Consider the following 15,336-nt stretch of genomic DNA (forward strand, 5'->3'; position numbering starts at 1 on the left):
ATCATTTGTCGTTTTAACCGCATTGCAAGGAGAATTTGAATTCAAATTAACGGCTACTGCATCCGAAAGACATTTTAACGAACGATGAACTTGACGAAGAAATGTGACGTTTTGCAAAGATGGCCGTCAAAATTCAAACGCTTCAAACGTGTCGTTGCTGGTGCTTTGAGAAGCGAGAAGTGTCCATAATTGCGATGCGTAATATTCACGTAAAATTGCGCACTTGTAGAATTGTGTTAAATTACCTATATTTTCTAATTCCAAGCACAAGGTGTGGGGATATTCCGTGCCCGTCTAGGCGTTGGTACGCCTGTTGCATATGTGTGTGTGTGTTCAATGAAAGGTGAATCGGAAAGCTAGCCGTTTCTTTCTTCCCAGCGTAGCTCTCTCTCTCTCTGTCTGGCAAGCGCTATTCTACACACCAGCGCAAGCAGCGGACTACGCACACATCCATATACGTGAGCTGTTCGAATACGGCCACACGCCGGACGGGTTTTGTTCGCCAAGGCGACACAAGCGAACGAACGCGAGCTGCTCGTGTGGTAAGTGCGAAAAATCTTTTCCTCCTGAAATAATCTGACCTACGGCCTATTTTTGCACCGTGAGTGGATGCACCGTCGGCGGAACGGCTGCACTTACAGCAACGGGTCGTGAATCTACCATTTTGTGTGCATACCGAAAGGCACGGGGCACACATGCCACGAGGCGGTTGATTCCTCAGTTGTGCGGACGGAGCCCGTGAAAAAAGACCGTGTCTACGATCTGGGCGGCATTAGTTGGTGTGAGTGTGTTGCGATGCTTGCCCTATACATGCGCGTTGTCTCTCTCTCCTTCTCTCTCTCTTTCGCCACGCGTTTCGCAGCGTGTGTGTATGTGTGTGTGTGTCGCTGGTTAAGGGTTTTGGAACGCGCGGCAGCGGAGATGCGTAGGTTAGATTTTTCCGCCGTCGGCTGTGGCGGTTCTGGCTTGGTTAGTGTCCTGCGATGACCTCGTTGTTTCTCACCTGAGAAAGCAAGCGTCTGAAGCGGAAGGAGAGGTTAAAGTAGACCCAACCGTAGTAGTGTGGCCCCGTCATTCCAGTGTGAAATGCGTGAGTTGCAGTTTGCTTCCTTAGCTTTTGAGAAAACGGTTTGCAATTGTCCAGCCTATTGGCCCAGGGCGTGAAAGGGCAGCCAAGCCGGCTTAAGCCAACGCGCGCGCTCCCGGGAAGAAGCCGGCAAGTCGAAGAAGAAGAAGGAGTACTCGGCATGGTGCGGTCCGGTCCCCGTATGGTGGTTGTTCTGCGGCCGTCTCCGTGCGTTGTGTGAGTGTGTGCGTGTGGTGCTGGGTGTAGCGCTAGAAAAAGCGCATCCCGCGCATTTCTTGGTCCACCCCCCTCCCATACGCTGGGGGTCAAATTGAAACGCATTTTTTCGTCCGTTTTTGCTTCACCGCGCGCTGTGCGAGTGAAGCGGCACGATAGCGTATGAGAGAAAGAGAGAGAGCAAGAGTGAGTGAGGAAGAAGGAAGACGAAGCGGTGTGTGTACGTACGCTGGCCTGTTTGCTGAGCGGCTGCACAGTAAAGGGAAGCGTAAATTGGTGTGCGTGTGCATTGTTGGCCAGGGTTGTTGGTGTGTGCGTGTGCACGCGCGCGTGTGTGTGTGTGTTGGAAGAGAGAACGTTGGCAACGGAATCATCGAACCCGGGGAGCGTAGTACGTTCGTGACCGCACAGGCGAAAAAAACACACGCAGCGCGAACACACATCATCGCACAGTGCATTTTCTGTTGTGTGAGCAAAAGCACACACCGTTGACGACAGCGACGAAACGACAACGCAAGTCCTCCACTGTGAAAGAAATGTGAGTGTGTTGTTTTTTTTTTGTTGCGATGGTAGTGTGAAGAGGCAAAAGTTTCCGTTCCGAGTGGTTATGGCGCGTTTTTGGTTTCATCACGAAATGACGGTGTGAATGAGGATACTGATGATGACGATGATGCTCGCACACCCGCTTGAAGCCGTATATGTACATGTGTGTGTGTGAGACTGTGTGTGCGCGCTTATTTCATCCGGTCGAAGCACTTTTTTTCGTCGTCGTAGTGTGCGGTGGGTGTAAGAAGAAAACGCGCTAATAGCAGAAGCGCCACGGGTAGCAAGCCAGGCTATCGTAACGTAATCATTCACCTTCTCGCTCGCAGCCATATCTCGTTCCTTCTCTCTCTCTCTCTCTCTCTCTCTCTCTCTATTGCAAGAAGCGCGCGCACACGCTCACTCACACAGGCACAGACAGACAATGCGGACGGGGCGCGTGATAGTGTGCGGCAAGAGTGCGTGACACGTTTTCGTGCGTGGTGTGCCGTGGTGGCTACTGATTGATTGATTGTGTGAGAAAAATCGGCTGCGATAATGCGTACGTGAAACAATTTCCCCATTGGTGCATGAATCACCGTGCATGGACGATTCATTGAACGGTCGAACGAACGAGAATGATAGAGAGAGACAGAGAGAGAGAGAGAGAGCGAGAAAGACCGCGAGCGAATGTGAAGCGAAAAAGCGCAATAATTGCGAGAGAGAGAAAGAGAGCAGGGCTTCTGCTCGTGCGTTCTCTGTCGTTCGAACGTTTGGTGCCGCTTCTTCTCTGTGTGTGTGTATATGTGAAGCGTTGTGTGTGTTTCTAGGGAAGGGAAAGGTGCGTGCAGAAAGAACGCTAGATGCTGGTGGTGGTGGGTAGTACGCGACGGGTGGCAGGCAGCAGCGTGACTGGGCGAGCGCTTCTGTTGCACCGGACGTTGCTCGTCCTTAAGTGGCGTGTGGGGCGGAGTGGTGTGGGATGGGTTGCAGAGAAAGAAGCGAGTGTCTGTGGGCCCTTTTTTTGTTGCTTCCATCCGCTGCTGTTGCTGATAAACGGAGCAAGCAAGGAGCCTACTTTATCCTGGGGGAAGCAAACGGGTTAAAAAAAAGGATACGATCTTATCTGTTTCTTCACTCGCGCCCTGCTCAACCGCTTATCAGTAATTGGACACACGGTTGGCGCGATGGAAAGCACATTTGCCGGAAGCAAGGAAGCGATAAAGACACGCTTCTTCGAAGAAGCAGGAGAACGACGCAGGAGCGTGTAACGGATGAAGGCGTCAGTTGCTTACAGGTTCAGAAGGAGCCTTGGAATTTTAGCCGCATTTGCAAGCCCCAGAGCCAGCTTTCCAAGCTCTCTCGAGGGTGACCTTCGTGTGTGTGTGTGTGTGTTTGCTGCTTTGCGGCATCTTCCCGGGTGATCGAAAGCTTGCAAATATTTCACACCTTTCCTTTTTTGGGGCGGGCGAGTTTGGGGCTCGAAAAACGCTAAAGAAATCAGTAAGAAGCCTCCCCTTTTTCCCTTTTGTGTAACAGGCGCAGTGTGAAATCGGCGCCGCGTATATGAGATTTTCGTTCGAATTTTCCACCTTTTCCCGTCGCTTTGTTCGGCTACTCGATTATGTATTAGATTATTCTACTACACCTTTCCCCCGGGGTGGGCTTTAGTGAGAAAGGGGGTTTCAAACCTTATTTCCTGTTTCCAGACCGAAGGACGATATGTAACATTCGCATGACCGTCCGTAGAGTGCTCCTTGTATGTGTGCCTTCGTGTGTGTCTGTGTGTGATAGTTTTCCCCACGAATTCAAACACGAACTCATCGGTTGAACCCCATGCAATTGCCTCCATGTCGCCGCCCTCTCCCGGTTGGTTTGTGTGGTCAAGCTGCATGTCTCGTTTCTCCTTTATGTGAATGACTTACAATGCTTAAAAAATCGAAACTTTTGAACGGGAAAAGCGGCACTATTTGTAACATGTAAATCGACCAACCTTGCGTTTTCAATGGAGGATCGTGTCAAGTGTACATGCATCTTAATATGCGTCCCTTTGGGGGGACACGGCGTTCTGTTCCTCCCGGATTGCGGCAAGTGATTAGGCGCTCCATTGCTCCAGAAATAAGCTCTTCTTTAGTAAAGAAAGGCACACAAGCAAATGCGAATGGCACGCTCACAATAAGAAAGTTGTGTATATAATCCGTTGCTGTATGAAACTATTTTTTCCACTGAATACCCAATTCATTTCATCCCCTTGCTGGGTGTGTGTTGTTTCCCCCATCTGTAGAATAATATCGCGTGCCGGTATCGATTTTATGTCACGGTATGTTTTATACGCCTCTTTGTGTGTGGCTCGTTTTTTATGGGAAATTTTGTTTTATTTGCAACTGTAAACTGCAAATCGAAATTCAGTGTGCATTTTAGTTGTTTCTTGTCGAGTTGAATTTCGCCCAAAATTCTCAGTTTCAGTTCTGTCGCAATATGGGGGTAACATGGTTGCCAGTTTTCCTCCCCAGATTTCATTATAGTCTGCCTGTGAACTGTTCAAGACTTTCTCTTCTTATCGTACCCTTCCACTATGATGATGGGTCTGTGAACACATGCTTGTGTGGATGAGATAAAAATGAACGTGCCGGGAGACGACTGATAAGTAGCCAAACATGTGGTCTATTCACTTAAAGGCCCAGCGGATCTGGTCTCGTTTAATGTTTGTCTTTAATCGTGCCAACTCTGTCATGTGTGCCTTGTGTCGTCCCATAAGGAAGGCACCGAAGACCACGGGCAACGATTTTATTGGAATATGTTTCTATTTATTTCTTTTATTTTCGGTATTACTAACATTTCTTCATAGCTGCGCTAGTACAGTGTAAGCACTACTGCAATTAATTGTATGATGAAGAGCTGACAAACTTTCACTCCGGAAGGGCTCAGTGGTTTAATAATCTTAATTGTTACTAATTATCACGTGCCCAGCCATCAAATCATATGCTGGTGGCTGGTCGACACTGGAAAGTTTTTCCGATAGATCTCTGCAGTCTGCGGGTAAAAGGGAACACAATTTTCTGAAAGATCATGATCACCCTTATCATATCATATCAGAAAGCACTCATCAAGGGAGGGCGAACAGCAGCGTGCACACAATCAGTAGTTTTAAAGCGTTATTAGCAAACGTGCGAGTCCGTGTTTGGGTTTTCGCTTTCTGTTTCACCGGGCTGGGAAATGATGGTGGTGGTGGTGATGTAGTAAAGTATTTACGATACAGCGTTGAGCGTTATTCCAAACATGTACGCTTGAGGGTGTGTTGTTGTTGTTGCGTGTACACGCTACTACTGGCTAGTTGGGGTGCGGACAACGCCCCTGTTCCGGTGTGTCGATCATCTTCAAGAGCAGAGCCCCCGTGTGTGGTTGTGGTGGCTCGATCGTCGATCAGTGTTTATGGACGACTCCGAGCAGTATTTCACTTCGCTTTCCTGCTTTATCATTCATACATCCGGTTCTCTTCTCCTGTGCGCTCGATCGTCGTTCTGTTCCGTAAAAATCTTCCAGTTTCGCTTTGTATCGCTTGCTTTTCGTCTTCTTTTCGTTCTTGTAAGTTAAGAAGCGTATTTTTAGCATCCAGGTCCATTGCCATTGTGAATAATAAAGTAAAGCTACCTAATTTTGAGCAGCCTAAGTGATCATTTTAATTGCCCCGCAGTATAAAATAGTAATGATGTTTTGAAATCGATCCAAGCCCCTGTCGTAATTTTCAGCAGTAAATACTGTTTTTAAAATCAACAACGCTTGCACATACGCGCTCTTAAGGTGGCGTTGTTCCGCCCCTTCTTCAAACAAACAATGCTCCAACAATGGGCGGTTGTTATGATACTGAAGCATATTTTCCCCATTCTATTTTATCCGACGAAGCAAACCTGCAAAGTGGAAACAATAAGCTCTATCTGCAAGTAAGCAAGCGATAAGCACCCCTAAACCAACATGGAAAAGCGTTTATTTCCTCCAAACGCTGTGGTGCCCTTTGCCAGGGCCCCGGTACCTCGATGACCTTTGTAAACATGAGATACACAAGCTTTTCTTCCGTTTTCTTCATTTACCAAGCACGCCCTCACTCACGAAAGGAAAAATCACACACCCATTACACAGCGCGCGAGTGTGAGAGAGTGAGGATCATCTCATGATCGCGTGTTAGATTATCGCGGGCGTTTCGCGGACAGAGTAGCATTACTCTCCCCAACACACGGTTCCTAACACACACACTCGGCCAAAAAGCGAATCGTTCCAAGAGCGAATTGTGCGCACTACTACTCTCCGCTTCTAACACCCTTTGTGCTACGCCGTACGTACCACGCTAATCTCCGGTGTGTGTGTGTTTGTGTGTCGTGTCTCGTGTGTCGTGAAGCGACGGAAAATGCGCGCCTTTTTTGCTCTGTGCGCCCTTGGTGGTGGTGTTGCGCTGGTGTTGGTGGTGCAAACGGTGGACCCCCTCCAAACCCCGCAGTGTGGCTTTTGAACAGTGAATTTGTGTTTCCCCAGTAACTGGTGTGGCTCGAGTGAGCCCCCGAGGGGCGCAATAGTGTGTGATTAGGGAAAAGATAAAAATATATACGCCCCGAACAGTCCACTTTTTAAACGCCAACGGATGGATGCTTATCATGACTTAACTAGCAAATGATACGCATCATCGAATTGAGTTGCTCACTGTAACTCTTGTACACGATGACTCACGCTCGAAAGCCCTAATTTGACGCTCCCAGTATATGTCGCCAGTGTGTGCTCTCCGTCAACTGACCTACTTCTGCCGCACATCCTTATTTAGGGTTTGTTTTCCACAATTCCATTTCCCTTTGCATTGCAGCTCGGCCTGCCCCCAATGAACATGAACTCATTGCTAGGTGCAACTCGGGGGCAGGGGCAGTCCTCTCTTCTCATGTTGTTATCTTCGCTGATGTACCACAATGGCGCGTAAAGTAGACTGCTGCCCTGTAAAAGTGGTTTATTATCATTGAGCGCGTGTGTGTGTGTGGGCATGTTGTTCCCTTGCCCTCCCCTCGCTTGTGGTGTGATCGTCGTGAGTGGTGATCTCTCGATGTCGATGTTTTACCCTTTCGCTTGCTGCACTTGCACGCCAGAAAGAGAGAGGGAGCGAGAGATGTGCATGCCTCTCTGTGTGCAGCAGATGCAGCTCAGAAGTGGAGGAGACTGCACACACTATCGGCTTTTTTCGTCTGTTCGTCGGCTTGCAGGGTCGCCGTGCTCAGCTGTGGCAGCCAGAATCGTCAGAGTAGTAGTTGTCGGAGTGCCCCCGAGGTGATCGCGTATCGTGTGCTGTGTGCCCACGATCTCGCCTAGTTCTGTCTTTTTTAAAGAGAGAGAGAGAGAGAGAGAGGGAACGGCATGTGATAGACCACTAATGCACCACCAGCTGCCTACAAAGGCAGCGTGCAGTGGAGTGCACTATAGAGCCGCGGGCGCACGCGGACAAGTTCAAAACCACACTCGCGGCGGGTTTGGGGTTTGTGCCGAGCGGACAGGCATCGTATCGTGTCGGTTTCGTCACAGACATTCTGAACTATTCGGGTCCCTCCTCCGCGCTCCGTGTCTCCTCCCGTGTAGAAGCGATCGCGCGCGCGCGCTCGAAATAGACGCCTCGCCGAGCAGAAGTAGCGTCGTGGCCGTTGCCTGAGTCGCGCGCTGGTTAGTGTGCTCTACTGGCTTCGTTCGGTCGTTTGTTCCATTTGTGTGTTCGACACCGAAGCTAACCGCCCAGTGGGTGCAGCGTACAGCAAAAAAAAAAAAAACACCGTGTGGTATCCGCAAGTGTGTAGGAATATGGCCCTTTTTTGGGAGACGGTGACAGGTTTACCAGATTGTTGAAGTCGTGTTTTGGACATTAATTGCTCCCGAGAGTACACACCCGTCCGTCGTTCATCGTCGTCATACAGTGATCGTTTCGTTTTCTCCACTTCCATCGCCACCAACACCAGCAAGATGACGAAAAAAGTGAGTTTCGCGCTAAGCGCAACGGCGCGTGTGTGCTATGCATTCTCGTCCCTTCCATCGTTTGTTGAAGGGAATTTGCCAGCCATGTCATTGTATGTTACCTCAGACGTGCTTCTCTCCACCTCCGGCAAGCGTTTGAAACGCTATTGTTTTATCAGCATTTGTAAGTGTACGCGACGCGTACTTTGTATCCGCCCAGGCTTTATCTGCCCATGCGCGCGGCGGCCCACCTCGCACACGGCGCAACGCATCTGTAGGGCTCGGCTCGGTGTGTGTGTGTGTGTGCGCGTCGTCCGCGAGAGAATATGCGCATTGTTTGGAACGCAGCGGTGCGCGCGCGGAGGGTCTGTCTGTTCACGTAATGCATCAAAGTGCCAATGCAATCGAACAACGATCATTAGCTGGCTGGTGTGTATGGTTACTTCCGGCGGCCCCCCTGCTGGTGTGTCGTGTGATCTTCGTTTAACGTTTTTGCACCGCTGGGTGCGCAAGGTATTGGTGAGAATTGGCATCATGCGTGTGTCTGCGGTGGTGTAGCCGTGCCGATCGAAGACCTGTGGGGTCGCGAGACCATCTGTGGATTATTGAAGCACGTTGCTCGGTGTGACGACGATTTCCTTATAGGGAAGAAACACACACTCACGCTGTTCGTTCGGAGCGAATCGCTGACCTCATTTGCATTACTTCGTGGACTGCTGAGCGGGTGTATATGACACATCCACGCACGTCTTTGCATCACTGTGGTGGCAGTGGGGGTGATGATAAGCAAATTCGTTTCATTACTCGTCCCCACATCTCGTTGATTTCTAATCTAAAGACGTCTAAAGTTTCCTGTTGCAATAATGTTTGTCTCGTTCGTTTGTCATTTTAGGCCGGTATTATGAAAATTCATAACTACAGCACCCAGCCACCACCACACGAGAAAGTGAGAACTCGATCGGTCGTCAGCAGAGAAGCGCAGGAGACGAACGGCGGGACGGCGGTGCGAACGGTCGCCGAAGCAGAAGGTGCCTCCAAGCAGGATCAGCAACCGCAGAAGAAACCAGCCCAGAAAGCGGCCACCTCTCCGACCACCACCCATCTAAGTCCGGAGCTGGAGAATACGGCCAACCGGCTGACGTTGGAAGCGGGCAAACGCGCGGGTCAACGCGACCAGCCAACGGAACCGCAGCAGCAGGAGGAGGCGGTGGTGGAGGAAGAGGAAGTGGCGCCGGAGGAAGACAGCCAGGCGGAGGAGCAGACCACTAGTGGTGCGAAAAGGCGTCGGGTGAAGGAGGAGGAGGAAAGTGCGCCATCGTCGGAAACGGCGCAACTGCAGTTGAAGCCTCAGACGGATGAGGAGGAACCGAACGACAGCCAGCTGTCGGAGCACATAATACAGGGCGAGGAGAGCGAGCGTCTTGTGGAAGAGCAGGAGGAGCAGGAGCACGAGGAAGAGCAGCAGCAGCAGGAAGAGGAGGAACAGGAGCAGGAGCAGCAGGCCGATACCGACAGCCTGGTGGAGGACCTCAACGAGGACGACCGTACGTCCTCGTCGACGGTCTCTGCCGAGGAGACGCTCGACCAAGTGATGGAAAGCTTCAACAAAGGCCGCCCGAACACGATCCACCACCACCACAGCCTGAAGCGGCAGCGAGCAGACGAAACCAGCGCGAACGCGTCCTCAGTCGATCCGCTCATGATGACGATGGAGCAGCAGCAGCAGCAGCAGCAGCAACAGGACGACGCCCCAATGGAGGAGTACGAGCAGGCGGTCACCGTGGTCGGTGGCAGCGTGTCGGCCAACGACGACATCGAGGACACAGACGGCACCCTGGCCGGCAACCGGTTATTCCGGAAGAAGGTGAAACGAAAACTACCGATCCGGCCGAACAGCAGCACCGCGGCGGGCAGCGGCACCAGCGCGACGGTCAGCACCACCAGCAGCAGCGACTGCACGGCCAAGGCCAAGCTGCAGATGGTGCACGAGTTCCCGATGCTGTTTCTCGGGCTGCGCCGCAACCGGATGTTTCTGGTGAACTCGCTGGCCCAGTGGTTCGATCTGAACCAGCGCGACATCATACTGACGCTGCGCAAGATCAAGCAGAACGAGAGCAGCGTCCGGCTGGGGTCGGTGTTCGCGCTCGGCTCGACCGAGGTCGAGCTGCTGTTTCACACAAACGTGCCTAAGATAGCGGACTGCCTGCGCAACTTCATCGTGTGGCCGGACGACATCACGATGAAGCTGAACGTGCCGATCAGCCTGCGGCAGCACTTCCAGCGGATCCACCTCATCCTGAACTATCTGGTGGTGCGGGTGAAGCAGAGCGCCGTGCAGGAGCTGCCGGCGGTCGAGATCGCCACCTCCTTCTGCCCGGACGAGCAGTGCCACAAGCTGAAGTACCTGGTCGCGTCCACGCTGGACGGGTGCGTGTGCTTCGTGTCGCGCGCGTTCGGCGTGCAGACGGACGACGAGCAGGTGCTGAGCCAGTCCGGCTTTCTCACCAAGTTCAAGACGAACACGAACCTGATCGCGGGCAAAAACTTCCACCACTTCGAGGACCAGCTGGCGAACGGGCACCACCACGACCACACCAACAACAATGGCGGGCACGGCAGCCGGCGGAATCGGGTCGCCTCGGGCAGCAGGTCCGGCGCGGACGGCGACGACGATCTCGAGCGGGTACTCGGCGGCAGCGGCGGCGGCAGCAACAGCAACAGCGTGGACAACTTCGAGGACATCGTGTCGGAGAAGATCAGCAAGAGCAAAACGTTCAAGCTGAAGAACTACATCGAGAACATCCTGGAGAACTTCCAGAGCCATCAGCTGCTCAGCCCGCAGACCTGCATCGACGCGCGGACGCTCAAGCTGCTGGACGACATCGTGGTGATCGTGGGTGCGCTGATCAATCTGCAGAAGCAGGAAATCGAGTAAGGAGGAGGGAGAGAGTGGAATAGTGTGTTGGGCCGGTGTGGTGGGCCTCCTCTCGCATGAGGATGATGTGTTGGGGGAAAGGAAATGGGCGGTTTCAAAGGGAAAGGGAGAGCGAGCATTGTGGCCGTGATGGGAGCTGCTCGATTTGAACTCATCGATTTCACGCCTGGATCATATCAATTTGTGCAAAGACTCCGTACTTTGTTTGCTATTGTATATTTCATAATGCTCCATTTTCAATCGTTTCGTCGCTTTGCATCGTGCGTGTGTATCGTCGAAATCGGAATTAGAAGTTTTGTTTGTATTTGTCGTTTGTAACGCGCGCCCTCCGTTCTCTTCTCCGGTAATGCTGTCGATCGAGCGAGCACCAAGCGGCCACAGTGCGGAAGGGGGCATCGCAGGTGTATGTTTAGGGTGAACTGGAGTTCGAATTAAAAGTAAGAATAAGCACACAGAGAGAAGCGAGAGAGGCGACAGAGAGTGCACGTTTATCGCATCCGGTCCTTCTCCTTGGCCCTGGTCCTTCTCCCGCCCTCTGGCAGAGAGTGGCCGTCCACAGCAGCAGCAGCAGCAGCAGCACATTTAGTTTTGCCCATTTTATGTGTACTTTTGTTTGATCCCGCAGTTTGCCCCTGTGTGTACGACGCTGTACAGTAGTTTGTAAGATAGTAGAGATTTTGCAAAATAAAAATACGCTTTGCAAAGACCGACGAAACAGAAAGAGAGTGGTAGCAGTAGCAGTGTGTGGGCAATGGAGTGGAGAGGAGCGGAGGAGTGGGAGAGGTTTGATTTTAAAAGAAACAAAAAAGTAAATATATTTAGCAAAAGCGACGCAAAACGCGCATGCTCCACGGGAAGGCGGGAGCAGATCGCGCATCCAGGAGGGCGTTCGTGTCTGTACAAAACGGCGGAAGGATGCGTCCCAGACACATTGGGTTGCGTGTCGCTGTGTGTCCTCAATAGGGCTTTCGTTTTAGAGGAATAAGTCAGACAACACTACAAAAACACCCATAGCTAGCTAGGCCACCGTATGCGAGTTGCGAAGGAAAGAGGCACAGTCAGGGTGCCCTCAGAACAGGTACCCAGAGCGCAGATCGCTAAGCTGCTTGATCTGCAGCGAGATCTGCTCCTGGAAGTTATTTGGCAAATTAGGATGAGAGAGTGCTCCGTATTCTCTACGCGCACGGGAAGAGCAGCAGCACCTCTTTACTTTAAAATCATTGAAGCATCCGTACGCTGTGTACAAAATAAACTGAGAGCTCGCTGGCAGGCAAGTGCTGGCGGGGCAGATCGTGCCGACTGCACTGTGAACGCAGCTAACCGCAACCCGAGTCGATTATGATTGAAATGAGAAATCGTGAGAGAGCATGCCTGGGTGTGCGGGGACGGATGGAAATGGAATACACACACACACACACACACAAAGATTAGTAACATTTACTGGTTAAGCATAGCCGTAACGATGATACAACAAAATAAACAGACCCTTTTGGAAACAATGCTGCTGTGTGGGGAGTTGGGAGTTGGCCGCTGGAACTGGCCCTGCTCGTCGTCGGTGGCGAAAGAAAGACGGAGGTGCGATCGATCAGGCAGGATTGCGAAGTGAGTGACGAAAACATACAATACACGAGAGAAAGACTGCGAATGGAGTGGCCGGAGTGCACCGAAGAGAGGCGGCTGGGGATATCTTGAACACTACAGAAATTTAAATCACACACACAGACATGCAACCGTACTCCTCCTCTCCCATAGTGGATTACAAAAAAATAGTAGCTAGCGGGGGATGGGAATAAGTCGAAGGGTCGGTAGGGTATGGCGAATTGGCGCACTGAACGAGCAGCCGGGAAGAGAAGGCCTGCGGACGGAAGTATGTACATAGATACGGAAATAAAGATTGAAAATTGGAACTAGCTTCTTCTTCTTTTTTGGTCTGCCACGGCTCATTCGGTCCTTGGTCGCGGTTTCCCAAGCTTTGTAGATGGCTCCGAATCGAAGGTCCTCTCTGAACAGGCGTCCTACCGCAGGTCATTGTCGAAGACCCTACTGGTACAACATCTCGCGCCCTCCCGTCTGCATCAGTTATCCAGGAACGATCCGTCTGAGAGGGTCCAGGGATCGCATAGCTAGGACTCTCTTGTCTACAGCGAATCACCGTAGTAGGACGATTGCCCTGTCACCGGAATGGGCTGCCGATTTCACCTCCCGATGCCACGATCGTCTCAAGGAACCAGCGCCTTTATCACCAAACAGCTGCCTAGGTAAGCGGCATCGAGGACTCCCATAGCTCGGTTTGTGTGGTAAGTCCCAGTCTGTCGTTCTTTTTTGAACTCTGCTCCCCCTCTGCCGGCAGTCCTCCTTGCTCCCAGAGTCGTCTCGAAGTGGATGGCGCCTCACTGAGCCGTTGCTGGTCGTTCTTTTTGGCTCACGATCGATTTAGGGGATGTTTGGGCCACATTAGAACATTAGAAATATTAAATTTATAGCAAACTACTTTATAGCACGCTACCAGTTGCTTTATGGCACGGTACCGGTTCGTAACGGTCCGTTTCCCAACAACAACGGCGAAAATTCAAAAATGGCGCAAAAATTCAAACTCACCGCGAAACGTTTCAAAACGACCGTTGCAATGGCTCGCCTCGTTCGAAAATGGTTCGAACTCACGCCGTACCTCCCTAGAGGCGTCGACAGCCGGGACTGCGACAAAAAAGGCGCCTGGCAGCAGCAAATCGGAAAATTTTGAGCAAAATTGCTCATCACCAGAGGGATTTAAATATTTTTGAAGGAAAGAGACGTGTAAAACAGAAAAAAAGAATGAAAAATGATTAATTTCATCGTTTGCCATCGAAAATCGCATCGCTTTTCCCGCGAGTCGAACAGTACCAGCGGCCGTGTTTGCGCTCCGTCTCTGTCGCGCGAGCGGCACCGTGCGCAACGGATGCGGGACGGCGACATGTTCGAACGGCGTCGACTTCGGCCACCGCCACCAACACACGCACACACACTCACGCAGGCCTTTGGTGGAGCAGCGGCTCGCAGATCCCGTCGGCCGCATTTGCAGTTCCGCAGTCGAGCGTGCGTGCGCGTGGCTTGGAGAAACGAATTTCTGTAACTTCGTGTACGTGTACGTAGGAGCGCTTACGCAGCGATACCCGCATACACATCCGACGTAAGTGCGGGAGCCTGTAAGCGGGAGTGTGTGTGTGTGTGTGTTTGTTTTTTCGTGATCAGAAGAGACGTGCGTTCGCTGTGCGGGTCTTGATCAGAGAAGTGTGATTGAGCGGAGGGGGGGCATTGGTGGTAGTGGCCACACATCTCGGTAGTGTGTTCGGCAGTGAGCAAGAAGAAGAAGAAGACGCAGTGCACAGTGCCACGTGGGGAATACCATTTGACAAAACACAGTGAGCAGCCCCTGCTGCATGATCGGTTGTAAAGATCGCTCGATTCGATCGGATCGCTGTGAAGTTTCAATGTCAATAACTGTACGAAGTCTCAGGTGTGCGAACGTGTGGAGTTGCTGGCGTAACCTTCCCACTCCCGCTCTCGTCCGTGTCCCGTGATCGATCGCACAAGACGCAAAAAATAACAAATCCGAAAAGGTCAACCGGTGCGAGGGGGGAAGCCAAACACGATCTCCTCTGCGCCAGACACCCGACAGAGAGAGAGAGAGAGAGCCCCTCCACCAGTACGGCGGTCGCAGACACAGCTGCGGAAAACGGTAAGCGCAACAAACAGAAAAAAGACACGCATCTTCTCTAACTGCTTCGCCAAATTCGTCACCAATTACCTGTGGCTGGCGGCTCCAGGGGGGTGGGCGTTCGATACATTCGACTGGGCTTTCCGTAAATCACCGTTTGTTTGGTGCGCGCACAGGTGCACACACCAACACCGGCCGCAAGTGTGGCCGCAATCGAGGGAACCGCGTTTCCTTCGCAGGCCACCGCGCTAACACCGTTAAACACCGGGGGCCCCGGTGCGCGACGATGCGTGGCCGCGGTGTGCAATTTTTGGGGCGTTTTGAGCCCGAAATCGGTGGGGCCAATTTTTCATCCCTCAAAGGAGGAGCCCGCTCCCTGTGTTTCCGCTTTTATTCCCCCCCGCAAAGCGGTTCTTTTTCGCAGTGGATTTGAATCATTGCTACACTAATTCCCTCCCCCCACACAACACAACTCCGTATACACCCTCTGATAGCGCATATAAAAATCATAAAAAAGAGGAGGAAGGAGGATCGAAAAACAAACTGCAACAGCAGACGAAAAATCTTTAAGTGGCCGCCAGCCCAACGCAGCAACGGGCGCTGTTTGCGAATTCAACCGATTCTAGCGGTTCCGTTCTTGCCCCGTTGGGTCGGCCAGTGTGTGTGTGTGTGTGTGTACGAGGGGGGCTAATTTATTGCGCTACTTTACGATATCGGAATCGCTCGGTTGGCACCACTTTGACGCCGGCGTGTGCTCTTGTTTGGCCACTTTTAAAGAAGACACGCTTTAAGGCCTTTCTTCCGGGGGGCACACATTGAATGATCTCATTTCCGGAGTGTTATTTTGCGGGAATAGTTTCAATGTGCCACTGGCGAGTGGGTTGATTGTAATTAATTGTAATTATCGAA

General features: G+C 51.8%; 2 protein-coding genes across 15 annotated transcripts in view; both read left to right on the forward strand.

The window, feature by feature from the left end:
- The first annotated feature begins 415 nt into the window (after nucleotides 1–415).
- Nucleotides 416–12,053, forward strand: LOC1281811 (uncharacterized). 12 transcript variants are annotated; one of them, XM_321773.5, is made up of 2 exons: nucleotides 416–542; nucleotides 8,691–12,053. In XM_321773.5, the coding sequence occupies exon 2, from the start codon at nucleotides 8,700–8,702 to the stop codon at nucleotides 10,731–10,733; it is 2,034 nt and encodes a 677-aa protein (XP_321773.5). In that variant the 5' UTR covers nucleotides 416–542; nucleotides 8,691–8,699; the 3' UTR covers nucleotides 10,734–12,053. The 12 variants fall into 12 exon arrangements, with proteins under 12 accessions (XP_321773.5, XP_061505279.1, XP_061505278.1 ...); XM_061649295.1 differs by lacking the exon at nucleotides 416–542 and adding an exon at nucleotides 758–781; XM_061649294.1 differs by lacking the exon at nucleotides 416–542 and adding an exon at nucleotides 884–1,036.
- Nucleotides 12,054–13,764: 1,711 nt separating this feature from the next.
- LOC1281810 (protein piccolo) overlaps nucleotides 13,765–15,336 on the forward strand; it is an 84,333-nt gene continuing 82,761 nt past the window's right edge. The window contains exon 1 of one of the 3 annotated variants that reach the window (XM_061643030.1): nucleotides 13,765–13,899. The gene's annotated coding sequence lies outside the window, so the exon portion shown is untranslated. Of the gene's footprint in view, nucleotides 13,916–15,336 lie in introns of all 3 variants that reach the window. The other 2 variants (XM_061643031.1, XM_061643032.1) reach the window with 2 other exon arrangements.

This window comes from Anopheles gambiae, chromosome 2 (genome assembly GCF_943734735.2).
Source record: "Anopheles gambiae chromosome 2, idAnoGambNW_F1_1, whole genome shotgun sequence".
Taxonomy (NCBI): domain Eukaryota; kingdom Metazoa; phylum Arthropoda; class Insecta; order Diptera; family Culicidae; genus Anopheles; species Anopheles gambiae.